At 41.2% G+C, this 22,331-nt stretch overlaps 1 protein-coding gene across 1 annotated transcript in view; it reads left to right on the forward strand.

Moving 5' to 3' along the window:
- Window positions 1-22,331, forward strand: part of hectd2 (HECT domain containing 2) — an 85,497-nt gene that overhangs the window by 61,162 nt on the left and 2,004 nt on the right. Inside the window, exons 17-21 of the mRNA XM_062430410.1 lie at window positions 5,282-5,356; window positions 9,833-9,920; window positions 12,727-12,833; window positions 19,844-19,959; window positions 22,038-22,181. Of these exons, the coding sequence (XP_062286394.1) occupies window positions 5,282-5,356; window positions 9,833-9,920; window positions 12,727-12,833; window positions 19,844-19,959; window positions 22,038-22,181 (530 nt within the window). The remainder of the gene's footprint in view (window positions 1-5,281; window positions 5,357-9,832; window positions 9,921-12,726; window positions 12,834-19,843; window positions 19,960-22,037; window positions 22,182-22,331) is intronic.

The raw sequence follows: 22,331 nt of genomic DNA on the forward strand, positions 1-22,331 counted from the left end.
ACGGGGTTTTACACCAATGATCCTGTAAAGTGTAAAAGTTGAAACTAAAAGTCTTAAACTTCCTGCAGGATAAAAACACTTCTTCTCTTCAATAGTTCAACATAAGAAAATACTTTCCCTCTTTGTTTTTCTTTTTACTCTTCATCACTTTCACGAAGCGCGTGTCGACATCCAGTTCTTATTTATCTGCTCTTTATAGATATCAGATGAGCTCATTTGCATCTTCAGTCTCAGTCGACACGCTGCTTAATTGAAAAACTCTGGCAGCATTGTTTTGGGGTCCGCTGGCTCTGATTTCCAACCAGCTTTAGTAAAGTTAGTAAATATCCTCCAAAGAAAAGAAGAAGAAAAGTAAAACCAGAGATGAGGAGAGTCTGAAAACATTTGGCCTTTGCCTGTCTGTGTCGTCCTCCCGGGTCAAATTGACCCCGTCTGTTTTGACTGTTCCTGTTCCTTCCTGTTCCTCCCTTCCTTTCTTCCTTCCTTCCTTCCTTCCTTCCTTCCTTCCTTCCTTCCTTCCTTCCTCCCTCCCACCTTCCTTCTTTCATCCGTCCTTCCTCCCTTTCCTTCCTTCATCCTTTCCTCTCTCCCTCCTTCTGTCTTTCTTTCCTCCCTCCTACCTTCCCCCTTCCTTCTTTCCTCTGTCCTTCTTTCCTCCCTTCCTTCCTTCCGTCTGTCCTTCCTCCCTTCCTCCTTCTGTCTATCTTTCCTTCCTCTCTTTTTCCTCCTTTCCTTCTTTCCTTCTTCCATCCCTCTTTGTTCCTTCTTTCTGTCCTTTCCTCCCTTCCTCCCTCCCTCCTTTCCTCCCTTCCTTCCTCCCTCCTTTCCTTCCTTCCTTCCTTCCTTCCCTCCCTTCCTTACTCTTTCCTTTCCTTCCTTCCTTGACTCGAGGACAACAGGAGGGTTAATCATCACTATATCTACAGTGTGTTAATACAGCCAGCTCTGATCCAACCATCTTTTTTACTCTTTATTTCTTTTCTCTTATCCACTAAACATCCCTCCTTCATGTGTCCTGTGTCTTTCAGACGTTGCATTTCTCTTTTCTGCCACTAGAGGGAGCCAGAGTCAAACTTTTAACCTTTCTCTGTGCAGTTTCACACTCCTGATCCTTCTGTTAGTTGCCTCTGTGGAGTCTGAATTTAACTGCATGTGTCGCTGTCTGATCACATTTAACTCCTCCAACAGATCATATATTCACATTTGGATTCAAAACTTTTGCATTCATGTTGTAACCAGCTGCAGCTTTAGCCATGTTGCCTGTCTTCTTCTCTGTGAACACACTGGATTGTGTGTCTCAGGAGTCTTCTAGACTTTTCTCCACACAGTGTTTGTTCTGGTTAAACACACATAAAACACGTTGACAGTGTAAACAATGACTTATAAAGTTTGGTTGCAGCAAGCTAAATGTTGCCAGATGTGAAGCTCATTCAAACACTGGAGCTCATTTGCCTCCGTTTGTCTATTTCTGTCGTATATACACACATATATACATATCTATATATACACACACACACACACATGCACACACACACACACACACACACACACACAATCGTTTAGTCTTGCAGTCGTGCAAGACCACTGGAGCCTGTCTCGGCCTACAGTTATGTCACAGTGGTACAGACTGTACTCGCAGTAAAGCAGCTGTATGTGAACACTGTTTGAACTCTGAAAGTTCAGCTGAGATGTATGCAATTTCAAAAAGTGGTGCAAACACACACACAAAAAAGAATATTTAGCTTTTCTGTTTATTGTCATCATACAGAGCAACAAGTACAAAAAGTGCAATTTAAAAAAGACAAGAAAGAAAGTAAATTATATGCAATCTCACAAAGTAACTGTAACATAAGCAGAAACAGTTCAAGTCTAATTTTTATATGCATGAATGACAAGAAACAGGCTGCAAAATGCAATAAATTCTGTTTATTGTCATCATACAGAGCAACTTACATTTAAATTAGCAGCGTTATCAAGGCAGTACAGTACAAAAAGTGCAATTTAAAAAAGACAAGAATGAAAGTAAATTATATGCAATCTCAAAAAGTGGTGCAAAAAGTAACTAACATAAGCAGAAAGAGCTCAAGTCTAATCTTTATATGCATGAATGACAAGAAACAGGCTGCAAAATGCAATTCAATTCTGTGCATTGTCATCATACAGAGCAGAGCAACATACAACACAATGAACAGTATGATCAAGGCAGTGCAGATCAAAAAGTGCAAATTAAAAAAGACAATAAATACAAGTAAAAAAACAAGACATTTAATAGTAAACTGCAGAGTAATGGCACCCAACCTCTCCCCCTCCTCCGCCCACATGCTCAGAGAGACAGTCCATCCATTGTTCATTAACAGTGCATCAGTGCATGATTGCTATTATATATTAAAGTTCATTCCCTATCTCTCTCTCTCTCTCTCTCTCTCTCTCTCTCTCTCTCTCTCTCTCTCTCTCTCTCTCTCTCTCTCTCTCTCTCTCTCTCTCTCTCAGTCTGTTATAGATAGAGTTGAGCTTCTCTTTCATTACACATTCTACAACATACTACCAAGGTTGCCAGTGCATAGTGTGATAATAAGGTGCTAATTATATTTTATTACATTTTTTTTTGACAGAAGTAGATGCTGGCAAAGTTTGAGGTGCTTTAATTAGAAGTTATTAAACAGCTGCTGATGTGTATCTGCAGAGGCTGAAAGTTCATTTACTGTGTTTGTGTTTGTTGCTGAGTCACTTTAACCCTCCTGTTGACCTCCCGGGTCAAATTGACCCCATCTCTTTTCACTGTTCCTTCCTTCCTTCCCTCTTTCTTTGCTCCCTCCTCTTTCCATACTTCTTTCCTCCCTTCCTTCCATCCTTCCGTCCTTTCACCCTTCCTTCCTCCTTTCCTTCCTTCCTTCATCCTTTCCTTCCTCTCTCCCTCCTTACTCCTTTTTTTCCTTCCTTCCTTCCTTCTCTCCTTACTTACTTCCATCCTCTATTCCTCCTTTCCTCCCTCCCTCCTTCCCTCCCTTCCTTTCCTTCCTTCATTCTTTCATTCATTCCTTCCTTCCTTCCTTCCTCCCTTCCTCCTGTCCTTCCTTGACCTGAGGACAACAGGAGGGTTAAGCTTCTGCTAGAAAAAAGGGGGACACAGTGTCTGACACACAGATACAATAGTCCTGTAAAACATGAGCAGAGTCTCAGAGCAGCGCTGAGAGAAAAGATCCTCAACTGTCGCCTGACGGTCGCTCAGAGACACCCGATACACGAGCAGCCTCACGTCCCAAAAACCCTCCTCACTGTGAAGGTCGAAAACTCTGGTCCTCACTAGCATACATAGACACGTACATACACACACACACACACACACACATACCAGGCTGCTATAACTGGCCCACTGGTTGCATAACAGCAGGGTATCTGATATGAGGCCTGCGTTTGGCGTCAGAGCCGGCTCTCTGGTGACTCCTGACAAGCTCCATTCATTCATTCATTCATTCATTCGTTCGTTCGTTCGTTCCTTTAACTTCTTTATTCCGAAATGACGTGAATCTGATTCTATCGTTTTGCTTCAGAAACACAAAAAAGGGAAGTTGTGCACTGCAGACACGGAGCTTCTTGATTAAATTAATGTTATGTTTAAAAACCCTCCTGTTGTCCTCGAGTCAAGGAAGGAAGGAAGGAATGATGGAAGGGAGGACGTAGGAAGGAAAGTAGGGAGGGAGGAAGGAAAGTAGGGAGGGAGGGAAGGAAGGAAAGTAGAAGAAAGGAAAGTAGGTAAGAAGGAAGGAAAGGAGGGAGGAAAGGAAAGGAGGAAGGAAGGAAGGAGGGAGGGAGGAAGGAAAAGAGGAAGGAAGGACAGAGGAAAGAAGGAAGGGAGGAAGGTAGGGGGAGGAAAGAAAGAGAAGGGGGAAGGAAATAAGGACAGAAAGAAGGAAGAAAGGGGGATGGAGGAAGGAAAGAAGGAAGGAGGAAGGGAGGAAAGAGAGAGGAGGGAAAGAAGGAGAGAGGGAGGAAAGAAGGAACAGTCAAAACAGACGGGAGGACGAGACGAAGGTTCATAAAAAATTGAAATAGAAATCTTGAAATAGTCCGGATGGCTTTAGGAGGTTGATATTCAATAATGCATTCATTGATTTGATGGTGACATAATCATGCAGCACTCATTAGAGCAAAGGCCTCAGGAAGTTTGTCACTTCTCAGAAAAGCTGCGTCATACTTAAAAGCCTGAAATCATGCATGAGTATAAAACAAAAGGAAAGGGAGGAACAGGGTGGAGGTTTCTTGCACCACTTCACCTACATCCAAGGAAGAAAGTCACATTTCCAGCAACACTCGTGGTATAAAATAACTTTATTAATAGACCAATGTGTTTATAGCTTGTGGCTTTCATCTAGGTCATCATAAAACACATTTAAATTATGTATTTAAAAAGCAGACAATGTCTAAAAAGGTAAAAAGAAATATACAGAAAATAACTAATAATGTGCATCAGACAATGGGGGTAATCCACCTATTTGAGTTGGGTATATGGGTCATGTGACTTCAGACCAATCAGTGTCCCAGACAGGCAGGAAGGAGGAGTATCCAATAAATAACAGGTGGAACTCCATATTTGGTCCAATAAACCAGATCAATACAATTTAAAATCTGTGTCTCAAAAAGGAGAAATTATTATACATCACTGATAAAATCTAATACAATTTATTGGTCTGATAGTTTCTCTCTTTAAATCTCTCTGATAAAACAGAAACACTGGGAACGGATGTCCCCAACCCTTTTTTTAAAGGACATAATCACTTTTTTAACCCTCCTGTTGTCCTCGAGTCAAGGAAGAAAGGGAGGAAGGGAGGGAGAAAGGAATAGGAAGGCAAGAAGGAAGGAAAGAAGGACATGAAATAAGGAAGGGAGGAAGGTAGGGGGAGGAAAGAAAGAGAGAAGGAGGGAGGGAGGGAGGAAGGAAGGAAGGAAGGAAGGAAGGAAAGAAGGAATAGTCAAAACAGACGGGGAGGACCCATTCTCGATATATCAGGAACACATGGAGGGATGTTTCATTACATCTGGACTCAAGGATGAACTGATTAGTCAAAGGATTGATGGTCAAAGGTTCAAACTTTAATAGCTTTTATTAAATTCTTTCAAAGTCTTTTCACTACAATGGATGCAAACTGCAACATAGACATACGAGCATGAGGTGATATTTCCTCTCAGTGTCTGCAGAGAGTGAGAAGTATTTCCTGAAGGTTTTCTTTTGTTTATTTTTTTCTTTTTGCTGATTCTGACTGCTGCTTGTTTGTGTCTGCAGGAGCTGGCTCACGGTTTGGGAGAGCTGCTGAGCTACGAGGGAAACGTAGAGGAAGACTTCTACCTCACCTTCCAGGTATCAAAGCTACACACGGACAGTAAAGCTTGAATATACAAAAAAATATCAATATAAAAATGTCACTTATACAAAGAATCTGAGGAGAAACAATCCTCTTTGTTTTAACTGATTTACCATTTAACCTTCCTGTCGTCCTCCCGGGTCAAATTGACCCCGTCTGTTTTGAATGTTCCTTCTTTCTTCCCTTCCTTCCTTCCTTCCTTCCTTCCTTCCTTCCTTACTTCCTTCCTTCCTTCCTTCCGTCTGTCCTTTCTCCCTCCTTCCTTCCTCCCTCCTTCCTTCCTTCCTCCCTTCCTCCTCCCTACCTTCCTCCATTCCTTCTTTCCTCTGTCCTTCTTTCCTTCCTTCTTCTTTTCCTTTCTCCCTCCCTCCCTCGTTCCTTCCTTCCTTTCCTCCCTCCCTTCCATCCTTTCTCCCTCCCTCCCTCCCTCCCTCCTACCTTCCTTCCTTCCTTCTTTCCTCCGTCCTTCCTTCCTTTCCTTCCTCCCTTCCTTCTTTCTTCCTTCCTTCCATCCTTCGTTCCTTCCTTCCGTATGTCCCTCCTTTCCTTCCTTCCTTCTTCCCTACTTTCCTTCCTACCTTCCTTCCTTCTTTCCTCCGTCCTTCCTTCTTTCCTTCCTCCCTTCCTTCTTTCTTCCTCCCTTCCATTCTTCCTCTCTCCCTTCCTTCCTTCCTTCTTCCTTCCTTCCTTCCTTCTTCCTCCCTTCCTTCCTTGACTCGAGGACAACAGGAGGGTTAAATAAAACTGTTAATGATGACCTATTTGCAAAGTTGTTATTGTTTTTTTTTTTATAATCATGTTGGAATGATCTGACACATATATATAAAACTATAAAAACGACACACACACACACACACACACACACACACGTGACAGATCTCATGAAGATGTCATGATGAAAGTGTGCAGGTGTCAAAGAGCTGTGACTGCTGCCGCTGCTTAGTGAATTTAATCAAAGTTAATTATAGATCTGAATCAGTTGCTCTGATGTCATAAATGAGTCATATAATATGTTAGTTTAACAGTAATCTGACATAATTCTCCCGCATGCTGTCAGGTGCCGAACATAGACATCAAAGCAGCATCCTGTACTTTATCTTTCATTAGTTAGTTCTTCATTTAACCTTTGTGTCGTCCTCCCGGGTCAAATTGACCCAGTCTGTTTTATCTGATCCTTCCTTCCTTCCTTCCTTCCTTCCTTCCTTCCTTCCTTCCGTCTGTCCATTCTCCCTCCTTCCTTCCTTCCTTCCTTCCTTCCTTCCTCCCTTCCGTCTTTCCTCTGTCCTTCTTTCCTTCCTTCCTCCCTTCCGTCTTTCCTCTGTCCTTCTTTCCTTCCTTCCTCCCTTCCTCTTTTCCTTTCTCCCTCCCTCCCTCGTTCCTTCCTTCCTTCCCTACTTTCCTTCCTTCCTTCCTTCTTTCCTCCGTCCTTCTTTCCTTCCTTTCCTTCCTCCCTTCCTTCCTTCCTTCCTTCCTTCCTTCCTTCCTTCCTTCCTCCCTTCCTTCTTTCTTCCTTCCTTCCTTCCTTCCTCCCTCCTTTCCTTCCTTCTTCCCTACCTCCCTCATTTCCTTCCTTTCTCCCTCCCTCCCTCCTACCTTCCTTCCTTCTTTCCTCCGTCCTTCCTTCCTTTCCTCCCTTCCTTCTTCCTTCCTTCCTTCCTTCCTTCCTTCCTTCCTTCCTTCCTTTTTCCTTCTTTCCTTCTTTCCTCCGTCCTTCCTTCCCTTCCATCCTTCCTTCCTTCTTCCTTCCTTCCTTCCTTCCTTGACTCGAGGACAACAGGAGGGTTAAATAAAACTGTAAATGATTACGTATTTGCAACGTTTTTATTGATCATTTTTGAGAATCATGTTGGAAAGAACTGACACATCTATAAAACTATAAAAACGACACACACACACACATACACACACACACGGATCTCATGAAGATGTCATGATGAAAGTGTGCAGGTGTCAAAGAGCTGTGACTGCTGCCGCTGCTTAGTGAATTTAATAACATTTTTAATTATAGATCTGATTCAGTTGCTCTGATGTCATAATGAGTCATATAATATGTTAGTTTAACAGTAATCTGTGACACGCATGCTGTCAGGTGCCCAACATAGACATCAAAGCAGCATCCTGTACTTTATCTTTCATTAGTTAGTGCTTCATTTAACCTTCGTGTCGTCCTCCCGGGTCAAATTTCCTTCCTCCCTTTCTTCCTTCCCTCCTTCCTTCCTTCTTCCCTTCCTTCCTTCCTTCCTTCCTTCCTTCCTTCTTTCCTCTGTCCTTCCTTCCTCCCTTCCTCTTTTCCTTTTTCTCTACCTCCCTCGTTCCTTCTTTCCTCCCTTCCTCCATCCTTCCTTCCTTCCTTCCTTTCCTTCCTCCCTTATTTCTTTCCTTCTTTCTTTCTTCCTCCCTTCCATCCTTCCTTCCTTCCTCCGTCCTTCCTTCCTCCCTTCCTCCCCTTCCTTATTTCCTTTCCTTCCTTCCTTCCTCCGTCCTTCCTTCGTCCTTCCTTCCTTTCCTTCCTCCCTTCTTTCTTTCCTTTCCTCCTTCCCTCCCTCCTTTCCATCCTTCCTTCCTTCTTTCCTCTGTCCTTCCTCCCTCCTTTCCTTCCTTCCTTCCTTCTTTCCTCCGTCCTTCCTTTCCTTCCTCCCTTCCTTCTTTCCTTTCCTCCCTCCTTCCTTCCTCCCTCCTTTCCTTCCTTTCTCCCTCCCTCCCTCCTACCTTCCTTCCTTCCTTCTTTCCTCCATCCTTCCTTCCTTTCCTTCCTCCCTTCCTTCTTTCTTCCTCCCTTCCTTCCTCCCTCCCTCCTTTCCTTCCTTCCATCCTTCCTCCCTTCCTTCCTTGACTCGAGGACAACAGGAAGGTTAATCAATGACATATTTTATATAGATATAGTTATATAGATATAATTAATAATTTATAGATAAATTTACTGCAAACAACACTAACAAAAGTTGGAAGTTGCATTAAAACTCATAAAAGCTGCTTCAAAGTTCAGTAAATTCAGCTCTTACTTCTTCACACTGAGCTGTTTGACATTCATGACATCAGCGTGTTTTATGAGCGGTCACTGTGCGTAGTAACCAGATATATAATGGCATACTTTATGGAGCAGCTGCAGTTATATATGAAGCGGTCACGTATGTGGAAAGAGGGATTATGTAAGAGGTGTTATTTTAACCCACGGTGAGAGCTGACTGTGAGCTATAGGTTGGTCTCAGTCACACCACTGTGGTGCAGACGAACCTGCTGACCTGCAGCACACTGGACTTCTCTCTCTTTCTCTCTCTCGCTGTACTTTTTAAAGCAAATCCTCCCTCCTTTTTTTTTTGTGTATATTTGTTTATTTCTTTCTGTATTTTTATCCGTCTACTTTTCACACGTAAACAATTACACCCATTCAGTTTGGTGGAGGGTTGCAGGCAGGAACATGACAGAAAAAGGGACTTTACAATATTGAATTAACAAAACAAATATAGTTTATTTATATACGGCGAACTGACAGTAACTTAACACCAACCAAGACATACAGTAGAAATACAGTAAAACTACAGTTATTATTAGTTAAAACGTTTTAATCTAAACGTAGCTCACGTTAAAATGAATTTCCAGAAAATCAGGAAGAGAAAGTGTTTAACTTAATGCTCGTTTCTATCTGCTGCTGGGAGGGAGGAAGAAGGAAGGAAAGGAGGGAGGAAGAAGGAAGGAAAGGAGGGAGGAAGAAGGAAGGAAAGGAGGAAAGAAGGAAGGAGGGATGGAAGGAAGGAAGGAAAGAGGGAAAGAAGGGAGGAAGAAGGAAGGAGGGAATGAAGGAAGGAAGGAAGGAAAGAAGGAAGGATGGAGGGAAAGAAGGAAGGAAAGGAGGAAGGAAGGAAAGGAGGGAGGAAGGAAGGAAAGGAGGAAGGACAGGAGGGAAGGAGGAAGGAAGGGAGGGAGGAAAGGAAAGTTAGGAAGGGAGGAAGGAAGGACAGGAAAGAAGGAAGGAAGGTAGGAGCGAGGGAGGGAGAAAGGAAAATAAGAAGGAAGGAAAGAAACACAGAGGAAAGAAGGAAGGAGGAGGAAAGAAAGAGAGAAGGAGGGATTAAGGGAAGGAAGGAAGGACAGAAGGAAGGCAGAAAGGGGGATGGAGGGAGGAAAGAAGGAAGGGAGGAAAGAGAGAGGAAGGAAAGAGAGGAGGAGGGAGGGAGGACAGACGGAAGGAAGCAAGGGAGGAAAGAAGGAAGGGAGGAAAGAGAGAGGAAGGAAAGAAAGAGAGAAGGAGGGAGGGAGGAAGGACAGACGGAGGGGAGGAAAGACGGAAAAGTCAAAACAGACAATTTGACCCGGGAGGACGACACAAGGGTTAAGTCCCATGATTCCCGTAGGTCTGTTTAGGGTTAAACATGTTAAAACTGTAAAATAATAAATATTCCCTACATTTGTTTCAGCCTTTCTCTAAGTTGAGTTAAGCTCAGTATGTAAATGTGTGTTTGTTTGTGCTGCAGGTGTTCCAGGAGGAGATGGGGATGGTTAAATCCTTCAACCTGAAGCCTGGAGGAGACAAGATTCCCGTCACCAAGCAGAACAGGAAAGGTGAGTCTGCACTGAGAGTCACAGGTTTACAGTAACCAAGGTAACTGCAGTGCAATGGGTTCATGTGTTCGGATTACCTGAGTTACCTGAACGCATCATTCATTGTTTTAAAGCAGACTGCAGCACCGTCTGTTTGAACTGTTCCTTCTTTCCTCCCTTCCTTCCTTCCCTCTCTCCTTCCTCCCTCCCTACTTCTCTTTCATTCCTTCATCTCTCTTTCCTCCCTTCCTTCTTTCCTTCCTCCATCCCCCTTTCTTCCTTCCTTCCTTCCTTTCCTTCCTCCCTTACTTCTTTCCTCCCTCCCTTCTTGTCTCTTTCTTTCCTCCCCCCTACCTTCTTCCCTTCCTTCTTTTTCGCTGTCCTTCTTTCCTTCCTTCCTCCCTTCCTCTTTTCCTTTTTCCCTCCCCCCTCCTTCCTTCTTTCCTCCCTCCCTCCTACCTTCCTTCTTTCCTCCGTCTTTCATTCCTTCCTTCCTTCCTTCTTTCCTCCGTCTTTCATTCCTTCCTCCTTTCCTTCCTTCTTCCTTCCTCCCTCCCTCCTTTCCTTCCTCCTTTCCTTCCTTCTCCCTTCCTTCCTCCTTTCCTTCCTTCTTCCTTCCTTCCTTCCTCCCTTCCTCTTTTCCTTTCTCCCTCCCTCCCTCCTCCCTTCTTTCCTCCCTCCCTCCTTCCTTCCTTCTTTCCTCCGTCCTTCATTCCTTCCTCCTTTCCTTCCTTCTTCCTCCCTTCATTCCTCCTTTCCTTCCTTTTTCCTTCCTCCCTTCCATCCTTCCTTCCTTCCTTCCTTCCTTCCTTGAATCGAGGACAATAGGAGGGTTAAGTCCAATCAGACATTATTTATTCAGCACATTTCATACAGAACACAATGAGCTTCATGCAAGAACGTTTTCATATTCTTATCTTAAATTCATCTTACTTGTCTCTACGTGAGGTGGAGCAACATCACATTCACCAAACACTCGTATCACCATGAAACATGTAAATACATGTCGTAAATGAGCTGCGTAAACATGATGAATCCCACATTGAGAATAGTAAATTAGCATAAATGACACCCTCAAAATACCATATAAGGTCAGCAGGCGTCTGGCAGGTTGTAGAGAAGCTTCATTCATAAAAAATGACACTAAAAAAACTTTACAAGCTCTGAGATTAAGTCCCGCTTTCAGAAATAGATCAACAGAAAAACAGATTATTTAGTAGTGTTAGGAGTGGAATAAAAAGCCTCGAGAAATAATAATGATTATAATAATAATCTTTATTTATAGAGAACTTACTCCATGCTTTACAAAGCAGCAGAAAGTTCAACAGTACAAGATAAAACTACACCATAAAACATAAAAACAGGAGATATATTAAAGAAAATGTAATAAAATCAGGAAAGGCTCTCCATTAAAAATATGTTTTAAGAAGAGATTTAAAAGACGTTACTGACTCAGCCGACCGGATCTCCTCAGGCAGATCGTTCCAGAGCCAGAAAGACAAAATATTGGACACAATGAGCCGTGCTGTGAACGATGTCTCAACATGTCACAGGAATAAAAAAAGAAATAATTTGACATAAGATCGGACGCCAAAAGAAACCGTCTCACTATAGGAGAGCCAAACTATAACCTCCATCACCTACATTTCAATTAAATAAATAAAAGTTATACACAAATAGTCAGTTTACATTGTGGAAAAGTCGCTTTGTAGTTTCAGCCGTTAATATTTATATCATAAGCTGGCGTTATATTATATATCATAGTTTCAATGACTGATAGTATCATGTCTAAATTGCCAAATACTACTTTTACTGCTAAAGTTATACTTCTACCAACACAGTAATGTCAATATAGATAGATAGATAAGTAGGTAGATAAATAGATAGAAACTTTATTGATCCCCTAGGGGAAATTTAGGGACCAAGCAGCTTAATACACATAAAGACATCACACATAACATACACATACAACATCAACAGGAATGTAAAAAGTAAAATATGTATAAATACATAAAGTTAAATAAGAATAAAAAAACAGTGAGGTACAGAACAGTGATGCAGAGGGTGGAGATTATGGATTATGATTATGGATCCTGAAGTGTCATTTATATATAACAACTCAAAATGTAACAACTCCAAAGTAACGAACAGAACTCAATACATTATAGTTTTAATGCTTTGGAGAGGTTGGTTGTTTTTTAACTGTACAACAGGAATGCATCATGTTCTTCTCACTTAGGGGGAAAATCCCAAATACTAGAACATTGCTGAAGTTCTCGTAAATCTCTATAGATGTAATTTAAGGAGGAATCTGTGCGTGTGAGTGTTTTCTTGCACGAGGCCCAATGTGCTTTACATAAAACTGCACCATAATCATAAACAGCTTTTTAATGGGGAGTCATACAGGAATCGTACAGCAGCACTGTTTGGAACATTTTTTATAAACTAATGATTTTTCTTTTTCCACACTGAGACATTGTTTACTGAGAAAATATATGTAATGTTTGTAACTGGCTGCCACTATTTAAATTTAAATCCTCCTCCTGTGCAGGTTAACTTTATGAGAGAAACCTGGCTCCAAGCAAAAACCCTTCTTTGTTCCTTTTTAAAGAGGCTGAAGTGGAGCTGAGGGCGTCAGCGTTGTTTGACTTATTAAACCATATTTTCCACTCGGCAGCTACTGTTGCCCGGGTCCGAGTCCAGGTTCAGGGTCCAGCTCCCTGCCAGCCTGTCCCTGTGTGAGCGTTAAATACAGGAGCCAGGACTGGAGGGGTAAATGGGTAGAAGTGTGTAATGGAATTGTGTTTCTTTCTCTCTCTCTTCACAGAGTACGTTCAGCTCTACGTCGACTTCCTGCTGAATAAATCCATTTATAAGCAGTTTGCTGCCTTCTACCATGGCTTCCACAGTGTGTGTGCCTCCGATGCACTCATGGTGAGTCCACAGTGTGTGTGTGTGTGTGTGTGTGTGTGTGTGTATATGTGTATATGTGTACGGTGGTGGACCCGCTTATATGTTACATAAATTATGAGTCAGTCCACCTTATTAGGTATTGTTTGGTCAGATGATAACGGTTACACACACACACTTAAAACTTACTTTTAGAGCACTTTTCATACATTGCAATGTGACACAAAGTGCTTCACATATACAGAACAAACAAAATAAATCATTAAGCATTGGATATATATCATATCAGGAACTCGCTATCATAACTCTCAGAAATCTGCAATGAGGAAACACTTCTAATGATCATCTTCACCAGTTTTACACATGAAAGTGGTTTTGTTGTTTACAAGTTTTCTGCATATACGTGTACTTTTTTCCCCTTTTTTTATTGAGTTTTTACTATAATGAGAATTACAAAATAATTGCACTTATGAAGTAACATGAAATAAAAATGTAACAGAGCAGAAGGGAAAACAGCACCTACGAAAACAAGACAAAAGGGGGGAATAGATAAATAAATAAATAAAATGAAGTGAATAACAAAATGTGTACATATATATATTATAATAATAAGAAGAAGAACTTTATTTAAGTAGCATCTTTCATGCTTTAAATGCAGCTCAAAATGGAATAATTAGAAATGATGAAATATTGAATTCTTTACATGCAGATTATTCATTTTTAACAATCTTTGCTGTAACAGACCCATTAAAGCACTGACTGTATTATTGGTGCAGTTGTTTCAGTTTTAAGATAAACAGACTGAAACATGCAGAGAATAAATCATTTGTTACTTCCTGAGTAGAAACTTTCTTATGTTGAGTCACTGTTGTGTTTTAGTAGGAAAAGAGAGAATCTACAGAAGAGAGCATAACACACACTCCACCTCTTCCTCCCCCTCCTCCTTCCTCTTCTTCATGGACCACAAACATTTGCCCAAAAATGGAGCTCGGGGCAGCAGATTCTGTTTGCCTTCCTTCTTTAATCAAATGTTAGCTCTCGCTGATAAAGAGGAGGAGGAGGAGGAGGAGGGATCTAAAGAGTCCTAACGGGCCAAAAACACAGCAGAGAAATCCACAACACACATCTAACCCGAGTTCATCAGCTTCAGCAACTATTAACTGCTTCATGCTGCATATTAACCAATACATCATATGTTAAATATATATGTTAATATGTATTTTACAGTTATTTATTATTATGTGTGGTATTTTTATTGTCTTATTTATACATTTTCTTTCTTTCTTTTTTTTTACTTGTTAAAATCAGCAAACAGATGTTTTTATTCAATGGAAAAACAAGGCAACAACATTTATCATCATGAGTAATAGAAATAGTAAAAAGAAATACTAAATCATCTTGGCTGCCATTTTTCCAGTGGGAGAATGTCGCACACATTCCTCTGATGCTGTGTGCTATTATTAAAACAGTAGCAGGTGTTGCTAGTTGACTGTGTGTGACCTCTGACCTTTCAGGTTGTGAAGCACAGCGTTTATGGTTTAATGTCACAGAGTCAAGTTCACAGTGAAGCCACGTAGGACTTTGTCTAAGTTATTTTAGTGTGACTCACTGACTCACTGACTGATTGACTGACTGTCTGACTGGAGATAAGACTGACTGACTGAGGGACTGACTGACTGACTGACTGAGGGACTGACTGACTGACTGAGGGACTGACTCACTGACTGTCTGAGGGACTGACTGAGGGACTGACTGACTGATTGACTGACTGACTGTCTGAGGGACTGACTGACTGACTGACTGAGGGACTGACTGACTGACTGAGGGACTGACTGACTGATTGACTGACTGACTGAGGGACTGACTGACTGAGGGACTGACTGACTAACTGACTGAGGGACTGACTGACTGACTGAGGGACTGACTGACTGACTGTCTGAGGGACTGACTGAGGGACTGACTGACTGACTGACTGAGGGACTGACTGAGGGACTGACTGACTGACTTTCTGAGGGACTGACTGACTGACTGACTGACTGAGGGACTGACTGACTGATTGACTGACTGACTGACTGTCTGAGGGACTGTCTGAGGGACTGACTGACTGACTGAGGGACTGACTGACTGACTGACTGAGGGACTGACTGACTGACTGAGGGACTGACTCACTGACTGTCTGAGGGACTGACTGAGGGACTGACTGACTGATTGACTGACTGACTGTCTGAGGGACTGACTGACTGACTGACTGAGGGACTGACTGACTGACTGAGGGACTGACTGACTGATTGACTGACTGACTGAGGGACTGACTGACTGAGGGACTGACTGACTAACTGACTGAGGGACTGACTGACTGACTGAGGGACTGACTGACTGACTGTCTGAGGGACTGACTGAGGGACTGACTGACTGACTGACTGAGGGACTGACTGAGGGACTGACTGACTGACTTTCTGAGGGACTGACTGACTGACTGACTGACTGAGGGACTGACTGACTGATTGACTGACTGACTGACTGTCTGAGGGACTGTCTGAGGGACTGACTGACTGACTGAGGGACTGACTGACTGACTGACTGTCTGAGGGACTGACTGACTGACTGAGGGACTGACTGACTGTCTGAGGGACTGACTGACTGATTGACTGACTGACTGACTGACTGAGGGACTGACTCACTGACTGACTGACTGAGGGACTGACTGACTGACTGACTGAGGGACTGACTGACTGGCTGAGGGACTGACTCACTGACTGACTGACTGACTGACTGACTGACTGACTGACTGACTGAGGGACTGACTGACTGACTGACTGAGGGACTGACTCACTGACTGACTGACTGAGGGACTGACTGAGGGACTGACTGACTGACTCTCTGACTGAGGGACTGACTGACTGACTCTCTGACTGACTGACTGACTGACTGACTGACTGTCTGACTGACTGAGGTTTTATCAGCTGAGAGTCTGGGTCAAGAGGAGATACGGCTTGTAACTGTAAAGACACATCTCTGCTCTGTAGATAAAAATGAACTCTTGACCTGCTCTGGCCTTCTTCCTCTGCTTCCCACAGTTTGAGAGAGAGAGATTATTTATTAACATGATAGAAAGTTGAATAAACAGCAGAAATGTAAATTAAATGAATATTTATTGTTGCTGTAACCATGGTGATGATGGTCACCTTAACCCTTACATTCTGTTCAGGGTCTAATTTGACCCATTTTTTACATTAGAGAGAAGAAAAAAAAAAAAACTTTTCTTTTAGCCAAAAATTTGACAACTTAAATAAAATATAAATATAAAAATGTGTATCAGCTGCACAACATTTTATTTAAGTTTTTTACAGCTCTCAAATGTAAAATGGGTCTAATTTGATCCTGATAAGTATGTGAGGGTTAAAACAGCAGCGGTTCTCCTCTGTTCTCCTGCACACAGTGTTTCAGGTATTCAGCAGGTCGGTTGTTTTTCGTCGCCACAGTTCTTCTTCTTCTGTGGATTTGTGCATTTTAGCTGCTTTTGTCTCTTCATGTTAATCCCAGACTGACTCCATGATGTTGAGATCAAGGCTTCTTAGATAGGAGGTTTTTATTTTCATTTATTTCATAGCTGTCACTGTATTACGTTGCTGGGACCTGAGTGCACATTTCATTCTTTTCACGTGAACCTTGAACCTTGAGATCTGCTGCAGGACTCCTCGTTCTTCCTGTTGATGAGTTAGTTCTTTATGACTCTGGCTGCATGTTTGGGATGCAGCACAATACATTTGGGACCAATCAGATGCTTCCCTGAGAGCCTGAATCTGGGTCAGAGGAGGGACGGACTGATCCAAACTGTAAAGACTGAACAGCAGGGACACGACTAGTTTGGAGCCAAATTATAAATCTTATATAAGTGTGAACACTGAGAATTGACTTGTGTCCAGCAGGAAAACTTTTAAAATCAACAATATTTACATGTTTAATGAATCTGGAGGAGTAGATTCATATCAGAAAAACAGGAAAAATAACATTAAAAACCCTAAACCTGTTGTCTTCAGGTCAAGGAAGGAAGGAAGGAAGGAGGGAGGGAAGCAGGGAGGAAAAAGGAAGGAAGGGAAGAAGTATGGAAGAAAGGAAGGTATGGAAGGAAGGAAAGAAAGAAGTATGGAAGGAAGGGTAAGGAGGGAGGGAGGAAAAGAGGAAGGAAGTAAGGGAGAGAAGGAAGGAAAGAAAGAAAGAAGTATGGAAGGAAGGGGAAGAACGGAAGAACAAAGGAAAAAAGAAAGAAAGAAGAAGGAAAGAAGGAACAGTCAAAAGAGATGGGGTCAATTTGACCCGGGAGGATGACAGGAGGGTTAAATATATATGTGTATAAAACCTGCATGCAGGTTAAGTTGAGTTTTTAGCCTGTAGGTGGCGATAGAGGAGAGTTCATCCTCTGGGGAGCATGAATGCAACTCTTATAATGATCTGCAGGTTTATTTGTTATTTAGAGGAAGTAGAAATGTTATCATGGTGGTAGATGAAAGGTCAGGAAGTGAAGTCATCATAATTAGCCCTTTTTATCACGTAATCTAACTTTATAACCTCCTCTACCATTCAACACTGAAAGAAACTCATACATCCGCCATGTTTAAACAGTCAAATCTTGTTTTAGTTACTCCAGCAGTAAAATAACCAAAACATGAAGCTCACACAGGTACGCTGGGCTGAATAACAGTGACAGGTTTGTTTTTGAAGCAGTCGACCTGTAAAATGACCCGACACACACACAAACATCCCAAGCATGTTTTTAAACTTTCACCTTTAGTAAAAAAATATCCTGTCAATAAGTTCAGAGAGTTCAACACACAGCTCATGTCTGTTGTTTCTGTGTCTGTTGGCATCCGATGCTTCTGTCACGTCCGTCACATCATCTGACGTACCAGGATGTGATGAGGCAAGCCTGCGGTTATTCATCAGTTTCATTGTTTGTGTGTGTGTGTGTGTGTGTGTGTGTGTGTGTGTGTGTGTGTGTGTGTGTGTGTGTGTGTGTGTGTGTGTGTGTGTGTGTGTGTGTGTGTGTGTGTGTGTGTGTGTGTAGGTGTGACTTACACTTAGTCACTTTCAGGGACTTAAACCAGCTTCTGCAACTGGGGACAAAAGTCATGTCCACAATTGGTATAAAAAGTTGATTTATGAGTCATTGATTAAGGTCAGGGTTAGGTTAAGTTTCTAGGTGTGTGTGTGTGTGTGTGTGTGTGTGTGTGAGACTTTCAGGGACATAACCAGTTGATTGGGGGGTCAGCTTCTGCAATTGGGGACAGAAGTCGTTGCTAAAAAGCAGATCTTTGAGTCATTGATTAAGATCTGAGGGTTTAGTTTAGTGTGTGTGTGTGTGTGTGTGTGTGTGTGTTTCAGACAGCAGCATTGAGATCAAACTCAAACCACATTTTAAGCCTTTAAAACTATTATTTTTAATATTTTTATACACTTAAACAAACATTATCATCTATATTACTTTATATATGCATTCTATCATTATTAATAATATATATATATAACCTGGTGCTGTTTCTTGCATGTATCCGGTAAAGTTTAAAGTAAGGAGGGATTTCTTGTAAACAAACAAAAGTTGCTGTTTCGTAAACTCGTCATGTGTAACTTTGACGTCTGCAACTAAAGTGTTGAATGCATTTCCTTCCTCATTTACTGTTTGCAGAGCTCATTTCTAAGTATTCACATATAGTTTACGTCCATTTTTTACATGCAAACTTAATGATGCAAAGGTGATGCACTCATTTTTTTTAAAAACAAACTGCTCCACAAAGCCCCCAGAGATCAGAAACTGCACACAGGAAACTTTTTAACATCACTTTTGGGTTCATATAATATTTTCAGGTGCTTTTTATTTATATAGAATTTCTGCATTACTGTAAATATGAAACTAGACTTTCACTCCCCCTCCTCCCTGTGAAGCTGAGTCATTGCCAGTTTGACACATATTTCTGTTATTAACTGGTGAACTTCCTGTTTCCTCCTCTCTGTCTATTACTGACACTCTGACTCTGACACTCTTACACACAGCGGAAACGTATCATTGCTTTTAACTTCTGCAGAAACACTGACGTTGAATCTCTTCAGCTAAACTTAAAAATTTCTGTGAAACGTTAGATGAGACGTCAGTGTAGATTAAATTGTTTTATTTCATGATAATATTTACTATGTGTCATTTTGTTAGTTTAACCCTTTACATACCGGTCACAATCTGACTCATAATTAGTCTCTACAGCAATTTACATTCATTAATTCCCTTTTAATCCTTCTGTTTAATTAATCTTATGTAAAATAGACATTCACAATCACTATTTTATGATCCAGGAGAACAAACTTTATAGCATATGATGAATACAACATGTTTTAATGCTTTTTTTGGATGTTTTTAATAAACACAGGTCAATTTTATGCATTTGCATATATAAAAATGTGTATCAGCTGCACAAAAATGAAAACAATGCATCGTATTTCCTTTTTTTTCTTATTCTGTGGCTCACATTAGAAAAAGTCCAGCTAAAATAAATATATATATGATGTTTTTACAGTTCTCAGGTATATAAAAACAGGTCAAATTTGACTTTAAACAGTATTTAAGGGTTAAACTACGTTGCATTGTTACATGTTTATCATGTTTTTTTATGTTAAGTTACATTTTCTTCATCAATATGTCGGCAAAATATTCAAATATGAGAAGTCTGAATCAGAGAATTTGGAGGTTTTCTTCTTTAAAAATGACTTATTTTTTACACAAATAATTAATCAATTATCAAAATAGTTGCAGATTAATTTAACAGTTGGAAACTAATAAATAAATTGACTAATATTACACAAGATGTAAAAACAGCAGCCTTGTTTTAGTCTTATTTATGTATTTATTTTGGTATTTTTTGCTTTTTTTATCTATTTATTGTCTTTGTTAACATTTGAAAGGCATGTTGATGTTTGTATATGTTGATCAATGTTATGTGTCATATTTGAGTAATATATGATGATATGTCATGTTTGTTTTTATACAGCTGCTGCGGCCGGAGGAAGTAGAGATGTTGGTGTGTGGCAGTCCGGAGCTCGATATGAGCGCTCTGCAGAAAGCTGCTCAGTACGAAGGATACAGCAAGACCGACTCCACCGTACGGTAAGAGGCCTACTTCCTGTTTCATGACACTGATCGACATCGCTCTGGAGGAAGTCCACACGTACCGCACGTACCACACACACACACACACACACACACGCACACGCACACACTATGAGTCAGATCACCTCCCTTTTCCTGTCCACAAACTGACTTTATAAAAAATGAGGTTTATAGTGTGCTTATAAACAGCTCTGCCTCACAGTGAGTCATTATTAATAGGATTATCTGTTCTTATGAGGACCTTCTGCTGTCATACTTCTTATACTTTCAAAATAAAATGAGTCCTTTGTCAGTTTCTTCCAAAATGACGATGACTGAATGCCAACATGTATGCAATACCAAAAAAATACACAGATTTCTCACCAAACATCAACTTCCTTTTCTTCTTAGGAAAAAAACCCTCATTTCTCCACCACTTCAAACATAGTATATAACATATATATATATAAACTTTAGAAAAAACACTGTTACCACAAACCAACGAATACCCAAAAACCCTAACCCAAAAATATGCAGCGAAACATAACATAAATGAAATGTCTGTAGAGAAACTAAATCATCAATCATTCAATATTTGAAAAAGGATGTTGGGTGAAGTAAGGAACTTTTTTAAAACTAACAATCAAATTGAAGCCAAAAGCAATTTAAAGATGAATTATTTGCGGTTCTGCATTTTAAATTTATGTATTCAAACATGTTAGAATGGCTAAATCATATGTGTAGGCAGTGAAACATAACATAATAGAAAATGAAGCATAGCGTTAGTTCATGCAGCACACGGAAGTCATACTCCCAGCTGTGATCAGCTGACAGCCACTGATTGAACCAGCACCTTATCAGTCTCACACCAGTCACACCAGTCACACCTCGAGGTGGTCCCTTTAAATATGACTCCCACCTACACTGATGTAGCTTCACCATTGCTCACACTGCTGCTGGTAAAGCTTGCCTCCACCTCTCTGGTTCAGGGTCCCATCATGGCTCTATAAGGTCAATCTGCAATTCATGTCTTCTTTCGGCCCACTCTGCATTGGGGGGGTTTGCATCTTAGAGTGGAGCCTTCAACGCCAAGTAAAACTGTTTTACCATTTGTGTCAATAAATGTTTTAATCTATGACGAGAGTGTTCCTGACTGAATGACTGTAGATAAAAAATGAAATAATAACCGTTCAATGTTCGAAAAGGGTGTCGGGTGAAATAAGTTAATAACTTTAGTCCTACAAACCTTTATTTAAAAAGTCTAACAATCAAATTAAAGCCAAAAAACAATTCAAATTTGACAGAAGAAGAGTGAAATAAACACATTCAACCCTAAAATGACTTGTCATCTCTGTAGCTGAGATCTGATGAAGTGAAGGAAACCTTAACCCTTACAGTCTGTTTATTATTTATTATGAAAATGAAAATAATGTTCAGAATTAAACAAAATACACAACAAAGGAACATTGTTAGTTCTTCTTCTTTAACTCTGACAGACAGTTCAGACTCTTCAGCTTGTTCAACCTTCAAATGTCTGCATGCCATTCTGTAACAGGAAGTGCAACTCTCCATCTCTCACACACACACACACACACACCACACACACACCGAGATGCCCTTCAGTGCTTTAGTCTCCAGCAGTCTGAGAGGAAGACGAGTTGACGCTTGTCAGCCACAGATAATGTAACTGAGCGCTTTGCTGACAGCTGACAACAAGCAGCTGCAGGCCTGTTACACAACGTCAGGCCTCTGTTTGTTTGTGTGTGTGTGTGTGTGTGTGTGTGTGTGTGTGTGTGTGTGTGTGTGTGTGTGTGTGTGTGTGTGTGTGTGTGTGTGTGTGTGTGTGTGTGTGTGTGTGTGTGTGTGTGTGTGTGTGTGTGTGTGTGTGTGTGTGTGTGTGTGTGTGTGTGTGTGTCAGCCTGTCTGTGTCATTTCAAAGCTTTGTGGAACATTTTTGCTTTAATAAATGAAAAGAAAAGACGTTTATTAAAAGTTAGAGTAAAAAAGAAGAAGAAAAAGTCAGATGAGGAAAGAAACCCAACCAAACTTGTGTTGTAATAATCTGTGTGTGTGTGTCTGTGTGTGTGTGCTTGCAGGTGTTTTTGGGACGTAGTGTTGGCGTTCCCTCCCGAGCTGCAGAAGAAGCTCCTCCACTTTGCAACAGGAAGTGACCGCGTTCCCGTCGGAGGAATGGCCGACCTCAACTTCAAAATCTCCAAGATAGAAGTTCCTACTGACTGGTAGGTTTCATCCTATAAACTCAGCTCTGAACTGACCCAATCACAGCTGATGAATGCATCACTCTAGATCATTTAAACAGATACTCGTCTTTGCACACAGAGGTTAGTAAGACGACCCCCGTTATAAGACAACCTCTCCTGCTTTTAGAC

Source organism: Scomber scombrus, chromosome 12, assembly GCF_963691925.1.
Source record: "Scomber scombrus chromosome 12, fScoSco1.1, whole genome shotgun sequence".
NCBI classification, from domain to species: Eukaryota; Metazoa; Chordata; class Actinopteri; order Scombriformes; family Scombridae; genus Scomber; species Scomber scombrus.